Consider the following 11,138-nt stretch of genomic DNA (forward strand, 5'->3'; position numbering starts at 1 on the left):
GAGATTTAAATTACGCCCGATGAAATTTTAATTAAATAAAAAAAAAAAGAATGAGGCGGACTTTAAAAGTCCGCCTGATGAAAGTTACAAAGAATGGGGCGGACTTTTAAAGTCCGCCTGATGAAATTTTAATGGGGCGGACTTTTAAAGTCCGCCTGATGAAATTTACAAAAAATGGGGCGGACTTTTAAAGTCCGCCTGATGAAATTTTACAAAAAAAAATGGAGCGGACTTTTAAAGTCCGCCTGATGAAATTTTAATCATGTACCGTTGCGTCACAACACGGACTAAACCCAAATTTTGGTCTTTTTTTTGATCTTTGATCTTTGGTTTTGATCGCACCACTGCAGTTGCTCTTAGTGGAGTATGATACGACAGATGTAGAAAATCATAAAGTGGGAATGACAATAATAAAATTTTAAGCCATGTGTGCCTTTGTTTTTTCTTTTCGTTGTTAAGAACATTTCTTGTGAAATGAAAAAATCAAGAGTTTATTCATTCTGTTCCCATCATGGACCCAATAAATATGAAAAACAGATAGGTAAGCCAATAAATTTGAGAGTTTATTAAGTGCCGCCGTAGATTAAATGCGCGTGTAATAAGTAACCGTGCAGGCTAAATAAACACGCTGGCCTGTTATTAGAAAAGGTCAATGTTTGATGCTTGACCTACCTTTGGTTTTCTCTTTTCAAATCCGATTATTACGTTTAGGTGTGTCTTTTATTATTTGTTTTATTAGTTAAATAATCAATGAAATCCAAATTTTATTATATTATATTAATAAAATCACTCCTAAACAATCAAATACACTTATTTTATTTTGGTTTATCATAACGCGAGAACGTGTTTGTTCGTCTATATGGCACCGTGGATAAAAGGAAAAAGAAATGTTGGTTGCCGTACGATTACCCTAACACTTCAACCATTGCCAAAAAAATAAATAAATAAATAAATAAATAATTAATGTTCGAATCATCGGGAGTCCAAGAAACAGCGAGCTACCTCGACTTCGTGTTAAAAATGAAAATGAATAGCATAAACATCACAGAGAGAGATCCAATCCAATTACATTAGCTAGGAAAAGGTATGGGGACTCGTGCGCCTCTGCTATCCTTATAGTAATAACTATTGGTTGGGCCAGGCAGCATCGCTTTTATGAGAAACAGAGCTCTCGCCTGGTGTTTCCGAGTACCATAGCTTTAACTTTCTCGAAGTTAGCAAATTATCATCACACCGTATATTTTGATATGGTCCACAATTTTTTATTTTTTTCAATTTTTTTTTTTTTGCGATTGAAATTAATACAAAAATCATTTATTCCCATCAAAAATCATTTACAACGTATACAGCGTACATGCTTTCAAATGTCTCTATCATTTACATCCCTTCACTCGAGAGTCGAGATAATAGTCATGTTTATATTTGTTATGTAGTTGTTTTAAAATGCTTCTCAATAATATAAAATTTATAAATATCCGTGATATAGTTTGAGAAATAAATCATTTCTAAATTATACTACTAGCTCAACTAATTTGGACGGAGGTAAGTATGTTTTATCCTAAAAAAAAAGTAAGGTTGTCAAGGACTCAAAACCAAACGATTATACCTAAAAGAGTTATAAGCCGGCTAGATATGAATTTGATTTTGGTTTATAATTAACAATTGTAATAAAATACTAGGGTCGCGCGATTATAGGATTCATGGTTGTTGTTTTTTCCTGGAGCAAAATATATATTAAAGGGATTAATTGTTCAGATTAAGGTTGTAAGTAGCATTGTTTGTTGTAGACATATTACAATCGAGCATATAAATAGTATTGCCTCCATTTTCAGAGCAATAACAACTATTTTTGCCTGCATTAGAAAATTACAATTAAATTGCCTAAAGTAACAAAATAAATCCACATTTTTTTTCGATAGGCACAAAGCTTGTTGTTTTTTATGGGTATTTATTTGAAATTTGTTAGAGCAATGCTCGATTGAACCCACAAGTTTTATTATCTCAAGTATTTTTTTCTTAAAAAAACTGAAAATTTCATTTAAGACAAATAGTGTTTACATAGGTTTCATCCTCATGAAGTTGGCTAATAATTTCATCTGGAGGAGCTGAAAGCCAAACACCACTAATAAATTGAGTTCTAACTAACTTAGAAAGAGAGTCTGCAATTTTATTTTTTTCCTTTGGCACATAACAACATTGCCAAGAGGAATGAATACTTAATAAGTTCTTGATATGTAAGATTTAGTTGTGTAATCTCCAATCAATGTTAAGTGAATCTCCCACGACTGCTTCCACTACAAGCTTTGCATCCAGCTCAAAAATCACTTTCTCCAGCTTCTTCTCTAGTTCCCATTGCATTGCCTCCATAAAGCTTTACTCTCAACTTTCTCTGGACTAATTGCAGTGGTTATATAAATGCACTTTGATCCATGGTGCGAACCTGCAAAATCACTAAAAATTAGTCCAATGCCTCTAGTATTGTTATCTGTAGTAATGATCCATCATCCATCAGAATCAGGTGGATGACAGGCACATTTATGTGTCTAATATGTCTCAATTGTATATATTGTTAGTGCTCGATTTTGTATTTATTTTTTTATTTTATATCTTTGTAGGTATTTATGGAGAAATAAGCTCTTGCGGCGAAATTGGTTTGAAAAGTGGTGTTTTACACCCCAGGATAAAGTATTAAAGGCACCCCAAAAATGCACCAGAAGCACCCCAAAAATGTGCAAGAGGAACCCCAGAAAAATTACTATTTGCGCCCAAAAATTATTATTTGCACCCCAGAGAAAGTGCTATTCGCACCCTCAAGCAGGATAAGGGGTCACCAGCTTCTTCACAAATTCAAAAACTGTGTTTTTCCGGGAAAATTTTTCAGTTCATCTGTTAACTTTTGGGTTGATTTTTGATCGTGATTTATTGAGACTAAATGGATGAAATCAATTGGGTTTGTTCCTATGGGATTAACAGACATAGTGTGATATTCGAAATCAATCCAGTTGGACCATATAATCAGTGAGAAGGAAACAAAGAACGAAAGATATTCAGGGGATACATGAGTTGCAACAACAATTTGCGCGTGTTTGGAGTGTGGTTGAAGCATGTTAACATCATCTGAGACGTGAAAGAAATGAGTTGGAGGGTGCTGATATGTAGAAGACGTGAGAAAATCAAAATCATAGAAATAAGAGGAAGAATACCCGAGGAGAATAATAAAAAATATTTTGCAATTAACACGGAAGATATTGATCCTGTGAAGTATAAATAGAGTCCCTTGGAGTCTTAGAGGGGCTGTCGAAGCTTAGGAGAGTTTAGGAGAGGTTTGGAACACGAGAAATATCAGAAACCAGATTTACAGAAATTCTTTCTGCTGCTGCATAGCTGAAGAACACGAAGAACATAAGACGCACGGAGAGCAGTCGTATTTGCTACAGTGAAAGCGACATTTTCTGGACAGTCGTATATGCTACAGTACAACAACACTTTACAATTATCGTTCTCATTAACAAAGGTTTGTAACAAATATAATTGTTACAAAACCCGACTTTCACCATTTTTTTCTCCTTTTCATCAATTGTAAAACACTTGTGAGCATCAATGAATTATTTTGGGAGGCTTTTCAACATGATGATAGGCTAAGTACCCGGTGATCGAGGCAACGGAGTAAACTATTCATTCATGCTTGGTTGGTAATTTCTTTTCACAATTTCTTTAATTATTTTATTTAATTAATTCACTAAGATCAACATAAAAATAAAAATGGTTTTCTTAATTAGTTGTGAATCAATTGATGTATTATGCTTAGATTTATTTCTTTAATAATTCATACTTAGGGATTACAATTTAATATTTGGACACCTTATAGATTAAAAATGAGTTAATGAAAAAGAGCTTAATAATAATTCTAGAAATAATATTGTAAACCAATCAACTCGAAAAAATAGTGGAATCCTGAGCCTTGGTCTATTTGAAATTCTGAAATCAACTTTGAATTGAGTTTTATTTAGTTTTAATAAGTATAAAATCTATTGCGTTCACAAGTCTTGAAACAAACCTTTTATCACTATCTAGAACATTATTGAAAAACGACATCAATTTTTGGCACCGCCGACGCGGACTTGTCTTTAGGTTAGAAATTTTAGATTTATTTTTAGGTATTTTTCTTATTTTTTGTTCTTTTCTAAGTTTTTGTTTTTATCTTTTGTCTACAGGCTTTGGAATCGTAAAGAAAGGTGAGCCAAAGAATTGTTGGTTCGTAAAGACAGCGAAAGATTAAAGCCAAAGAACAGAAAAGAAGACATATTTTTATTTTTTAGGATTTTTATTATTTTGTCTTATTTTATTTTTATTTTAGTTTTTAAAAAAAAAACTGTATTAGGGTTTCATTATTATTTTGTATTTTTTTTTCTTTTTGGACTTTTGGACTATGGACATTATTCTTTTATTTTTAAACTCTACAGAAGAGTAGTTTTAAATATTAAACCGTTTGCAGAGAAGGATGACGATTACGATATCGTCTCGGCCCCTCGGGTTCGTACATGACATAGGAGTCGTGGCCCGAGTCGACTATAACGGTTCTTCGCCCGTCTGGTACGGGAGGTAAGTTTTTCGAAACACCCGCGAATCCCCTGTCAGCGGGTTTACTGTCTTCCTTCGTATGCATATATGCTGAGGACTGAATACGGACATTTATTTTTCTAGTAAAGGGCAAGGACTGGCCATACAAGATAAGAGTTCAGATTTCATCACCGTTCTCTTCTTGCCCGCCTTAGGAAAATAATACCAAACACGAACCCAAGCTTAAAATATTGACTAGAATGAGACTTATTGGGTAACGAGCTTAAGCATACTTTGAAGTTCGGGAAGATTATTGTAAGTCGATTAGAGCCGCCTTGTAACCCAGGGAAGCGTTGCCAAAGAGGTGGGGGTATCAAAGATCCTCTGAGCTTCCCATACTTCTCTCCGACTCACTTTATTCGGGTCGATCCAGAGAGGTTTGCTTGGATTATAAAGAATTCCCTTTCAAAAGAGTAGAAGATGGTCTAGAAACAATTTAAGTGGAGCCATCATGCTTGTTATTTTGTATAAATATTTAAGTTTGCTTTGGTGGAGTCAGCCTGTTGTATGTTTGTTTAGAACATCCCTTCCTTGTTAGGATTTTTTTTATAGTGTATGCCCGAGGTCATTAGAGAATGGGCTTAGAAAATAGACACTCTAGGTCGATTGATTAGTGAAAAACCTAGTAGTTATTCTTGTATAAGCGGGGAGCTTGAAGATTCTTCTTTTGAGAGCCCTATTTTTTGAAATTTCAGCTTTGAAAACTTGAAACTTAGTGAAGAGAGCACTCCCATTCCTTTGGTACTACCAGAAATGGCGAAAAGATTTTTTGAACCCAACTAGGACCTCTCGTCCGTCATGCATCAAGTGAGCTGTAACTGAGGCAACTTATGAAATAAAACCTGGGACCATACAGATGCTCCCAATATTTTTAGGGAAAGAAAATGAAAACCCTTATTTTCATATTAGGGATTTTGAGGAAATTTGTAGTGTCTTACGAATTAGAAACCTAGATGATGATGCTTTGAAACTTAGGTTATTCCACTTTTCCTTAAGAGATAAAGCCAAATCTTGGCTATATAGTTTTCCTTCTGAGTCAATTGAAACATATGACCAACTTACATCTGCCTATTTACAAAAGTTTTTCCCTATGCACAAAATACAGTCTATTAGGACGCAGATCTGTACTTTTTCTCAATAAGGGGGAGAATCTTTATATAGGTATTTGGAAAGGTTTAATGACTTGTTATCCCAATGTCCTCAACATGGTTTAGAGATGGTTAGGATAGTTCAGATCCTTTATGAGGGTTTAGATTATTCGACAACTAGCATGGTTGAGTCTTTATGCACTGGTGGTTTTGAAAATAAAACTGTTGATTAGGTGATGATATTTTTGAATGAAATCGCTGAAAAGACCCAGCAATGGGAAAATAGTAGGGAGCCCAAGAAAACAATTCTTTTAAATAAAGGAAATGTCAATAGGATAGAAGGATCTAATGAGTCTGATGCCAAATTTGCTGCTATAGCAAAAAGGTTATAAGCCTTAGAATTGAGTCATACTATTGGTGGAGTAGAGCCCAAGTCCTTTTGGGAAGGGCATACTATTGAAGATCAAGCCCATGCTCTTTATAATAACTCTAGATTTGATAATCGTCCAAAGTTTGACCCATATTCAGAAACCTATAACCCTGGTTGGAGAAACCACCCAAACCTTTCTTGGTCTAAGGGCCAGAGTCAAGGTTAGTCTAGTAACTCTCAGGTTATACCCCCAGGTTTTGGCTACAATATGAATCCTTCAGGACCAGCACAAACTCACAACCCTTCAGATAAAAAGATCACTAATTTAGAAGACGCTCTCGCCTTGTTTATTAAAAACTGTGAAAAGAACAACCAAGTGATTACTCAAGGGATAGAAGAAAGTAAGAATATAGGTTATGCTAAATCCCAAGCTATTTCCGAGTTAAAAACCCAGATTAGTCAGATAAACGAGACTTTAAGAGAAAAAGGCAAGTTTCCTAGTGACACAACCCAATCCTAGAGGAGTTCATGAAATAGGTGGAAGACCATCAGAACATGTGATGCCATTAAAACCCTTAGGAGTTGTATAGTGATAGACAACAAGGTTGCCATGCCTGATAGTGAACATGTTGTAGTTCACCCTTCTGAGCCAGAGAATGAAGAGACTGATAGAGTCTCTAAAGAGACCAATGAAAGTCCTGTTGATCCCGTCTTTGTTCCCAGAGCCCCATTCTCCCAGCTGCTAATTCCAACTAAGAGGGAGTCCAACTTTAATGATATTCCGGAGGTTTTTAAGAAGGTAACTATCAACCTTCCATTATTAGATGCAATTGAACAGATTCTCTCTTATGCCATGTTTCTTAAGGATAGGAAATCAGCATCAGCTTCAAAACTGTCCAAATACCCAACATCCCAAACTTTAGAGGCACATGAACTAAATACATATCCATGCTGCTTAAGAGAGGCATTATTAAACCGCTCATCAAAATTACACTGCAGATAATCCTCCCCGCGGTTATTATCTGCCTGATTCGGTCTTTTCCTCGTATCAGTTTGATCGCAGAAGACCTCCTCTTTGCTGGCTTGACACTCAAACGACAAACAAGAGTCATCATGTGTATCAAAATCTTCACCACTGCTCTGCGAATTCTTAGATGAGGTATGGAATTTAGGACCAAAACTGCAATAGTGCTCATCAGCAGTACTTTCATCATCCCCTGTATCCCAATCATTGTTGTCATCGCCATCGTTATTATCGTAAGAGACGGGATCTTCTTGCGGAGACTCTACTGCAGAGTCTTCGGATTCCTCTGCGGTTCTTATCTCATCTTCCTCTTCATCACTTCCTTCCCACTCATCATTGTCACTGTCTATTTCCAGAGAGTCTGATCTGTTTTGCTCAGCGGGTTGACGAAGCATAAACACATTAAAGTAATAACTGACAAGTTCCTTCTTTGTTCGGGATGGGAAGACTGCTGACAGACGATCCCAGAAGCTCTTACCAGACGATGCAGAATATGTGAACACTACCTCATGAAATTCCATCTCTTCCCGTTCAATCCATTTCGTAGCCACCACCTCTCCCATTTCATAGAACCCTAGTTCCGCAAATGTCTCGGGCCCAAGAGTCGCTCTAAGCCTGTCCCTGGACTCTGTGATATGTTTCCTTACACATCTTACAGAACCCTGATCTGGGCAGCTGCAATCATCTTTAACATATCCAACAGAGTTGGTATTGCCTGCATTATCTGTGGGCATTGGAATCACACAGTTCCCAATCAATTCTCCAATGTTCTCATCGACACTTGATGTTGGGATAGAATATCTTGTCTCATTAACGCCCCAGACTGGAATATCTGCCTGATAATTTGTTCCAATAGAAACTACTTTACGAGGACCATAAGTCAAATAGGATAAACACATTTCATCGTCGTGAGTTGCTGCCTCTGACCTATGGGTGAGCCACAAACTAAAAAGGCTTCCAGAAGCACCTATCTCATCTTTCGTGTACCCACAAGCTGGGAGATCCAAATCTATGTCACTTACATTCCTTTTAGTGAAGCTTACATAACCTTCATTAATCAGGTCAATTAACAAAACAAAATATTATTAAATATATACAAGATGTTATATATCCGATAGTGAAAACAAATCCACCTCTTATAACATTCAGAATAAAAGTAACAGCGGAAATCGGACATCTGCCGTAAAAACATTACACAATGAATACTTATACATTCTTCTCAACTGATAGACACCTAAACATATTTTTTACCTGAAGTCTGAGAATCCGAAGAAGTGTCGGCATAAGGAGCAACATCTATAAATGATGCGAGTCGGTAACTATTGTCATAATGTCTTGGATGCTTAGAAGCAACCCTGTAATCCTCCTCATCTCCAAAAGGCCTCTTGTGAGCCATAATCACCTTACTACACAAACAATGAAGAATCACATGAGTGCGAAGTAAAGAATGGCAATAGAAGATACAATCACCTAATTCTTTCACCTTTTAAACTGAAATAGACATGTGCTAAACTTAACAACACAGAAATTATATATGGAACTACCATGCACTAATTTATAAAACTAAGGAGACCCAAGTACTTCATTATCTAACAATCATATTATACCCAAAAATACTCCAAATTTTATCAACTCTAGATAAGAAGTAAGCGAGGTAAAAGTGTCCATTAGCCACTAGGTTTGAACAACAACAACGAAAAATAAACAAGCAACACATACGAAACAAACTAAACTGTATTACATACTAAACTGCATTACATTTCTCAGACCAACAGACCAACTATTGCATAATTATTCATCCGATTTATTCAATTGATTTGCCATTAAGTCTACTACTACTGATATCTGCAATAGACAAGCAGCACATATGAAGCAAACTAAACTGCATTACATTTCTCAGACCAACAGAACGCGCTGCATTTCACCACAAGCTGGGATAAATATCATCCAGCCGGCTAGCTAATATAACAACAGCTGCCCACAAATGCATTCATCAATTTGCATGATACATGAAACTACAAAATTCAATCATAACAGTGTACAACATTTTACTGCAAGAACACAGATATAAGAGGACGCAATTGCCTGCCCCGATTACTAAGAACACTAACTTACACCAACAAACTCAATTTTCATTTAACAAATCAAGCATGCAATTAATAAGACCATGTTAAAAAAACAAATAAAAATAATAATGGGTAATTATAAGAAATTTAATTTCTTATTATCTCGAATATTCGAGGAGTTGATTACTTCTAAGATGAGGGGAACGATTAACCTAAATCAATTTAGGGAAAAAACCCTAGAAAGACGTTTCGAAGGGAAACCCTAATTTTCTTTGAAAAATAGAAAGGGTCAACGAACCCTAAAATCACAAAGAAAACCAAATTAACCCTATCGATCAAAAAAGATAAAATTGAACAAAAAAAATCAAATAAATTAGATCCAACCGGTGAAAAATAGGTATTTTTCGATTGAATCAAATAAATCAGATACGGTCAAACAAAATTGGGGTATTCCAAATCGATCGATCCGAGAGGAAGAAAAAAAAACGAAACCCTAATCGCGAGATAATATTAGATGATTTCCGACTGAAAAGATAAAATCAAAGAGAAGAATAAGAGGAAAGAAATCAGATTTAGGAAAAAAAAAATTGGGGATCTGAAAGAGGAAAAAGAGAAAAAAAGACGGAGAAGGGTATAAGGCTGGGGTTTGTCTGGATACCGGGCGGAGTTTCAAAGATGACGGCTGGGCTGGGTTTATGATATGACCACTGACCGGACATCCAATTCTATTTCGAGGAATTTCCTGTTTAGTCCAGAAAACTCGACCCGGGTTAATCTGTAGTCCAGCGGTAAAAAATAAAATAACCGGAGGTCCAAAAAAGTTTTAAAAACTTAAAAGTACTTAACTACCCTTCTTCATTCTTCTTCTCATCGTTTTCATCTACAGACGACAGATGAAACTCCTTTTTCCTTCTTCACAATCAACAACATCAATAATAAAATCAACACCAATAAAAAAATCATCTCTAAAAATCGATCAATCTTCTCCAGCAAACCCTAACTTCATTATCAGCAACCCTAACTCTAATCTTCTTCATCAGCAACCCTAAAATGGTTACCAAAAGGGAGATTAAACGAACAACTATAGAAGTAATTATAGAAGAAACTTCTTCACCAGCAAAACCCCAAAAGAAAACTACCGTCGATTCACCAACAGCAAAAACCAAAGAAAAACCCACTGCAAATTCACCAACAGTAAGAAGTATGACAAAATCTATTGAATCTGTTACTCCTTCACCAACAAAAACGACGATACTCCTTCAACAGAAGCAAAAGGAAAGAAATCAATTGTACCCTTGAAAAAAGGTAAACATCTATTCAAAATCTTTAGACTACATACCAATATGTAGTGTTGGTAGATTTGCAAAATGTGGAAAATCTGTTATGTTTTGTTGTGTTTGATATGAATATGTAGTGATTGCTCATACACGCAGAGGTTAATGGCATAACTATACGATATTTGTTACGCAGCAGACCATCGGTATAAGAAAATCTGTCATATCATTATTGTGTTACTTGAATTACATATCAATATTACTCTTATATATATTCTTAATTCTTAATGTTGATACATATCAATATGTAGTGATTTCTTAATGCTTAATGCTTAATTCTTGAGCTTAATTATGTACTGATACGTACTATATGAACCCTTAGTTCATGCTTGAAAAAGTGTGATTTTTAGATGCACCAGTTTATCATGATATGTACTTAGGGAAAGAGTAATTTTTAGATGCAGTACATACCATCATGTATGCAAAAATTCTAGTTTATGCTTACATATATATATGTACTGGATAAACCCTTGTACCTAGATGCTTATATACCAACAAAAAACATGTTATATGTGTTTATGAAAATGAAAAGGATACTTTTATGAAAATGAAAATGTGAAGCTTTACCAACTGTTTTCTAGGTTCAGAAGTTGTGTATTTTATGTCTAGAGGACCAACACATGGAAAGAAATGAGA

The 11,138-nt window shown here is 35.4% G+C and overlaps 1 protein-coding gene and 1 pseudogene across 1 annotated transcript; both read right to left on the minus strand.

Annotated features, from left to right (window-relative positions):
- Positions 1 to 5,732: 5,732 nt before the first annotated feature.
- LOC113343165 lies at positions 5,733 to 5,832 on the minus strand (annotated as a pseudogene).
- Positions 5,833 to 6,924: 1,092 nt separating this feature from the next.
- On the minus strand, positions 6,925 to 8,498 carry LOC113343158. Its single transcript, XM_026587443.1, has 2 exons — positions 8,354 to 8,498; positions 6,925 to 8,150 (listed from the first exon to the last, which is right to left on the minus strand). The coding sequence occupies exons 1-2, from the start codon at positions 8,496 to 8,498 to the stop codon at positions 6,925 to 6,927; spliced, it is 1,371 nt and encodes a 456-aa protein (XP_026443228.1).
- Between the last annotated feature and the right edge of the window lie 2,640 nt (positions 8,499 to 11,138).

The sequence above is a fragment of the Papaver somniferum genome, unplaced genomic scaffold (assembly GCF_003573695.1).
Source record: "Papaver somniferum cultivar HN1 unplaced genomic scaffold, ASM357369v1 unplaced-scaffold_55, whole genome shotgun sequence".
Lineage (NCBI taxonomy): Eukaryota > Viridiplantae > Streptophyta > Magnoliopsida > Ranunculales > Papaveraceae > Papaver > Papaver somniferum.

Bases quoted from the DNA above. Each gene is read 5' to 3' on its own strand.
- LOC113343158 (XM_026587443.1), bottom strand. From the start codon at position 8,498: ATGGCTCACAAGAGGCCTTTTGGAGATGAGGAGGATTACAGGGTTGCT. The intron at 8,151-8,353 runs GTAAAAAATATG...TGATTAATGAAG, and splicing joins TTCGGATTCTCAGACTTCAG to GTTATGTAAGCTTCACTAAA.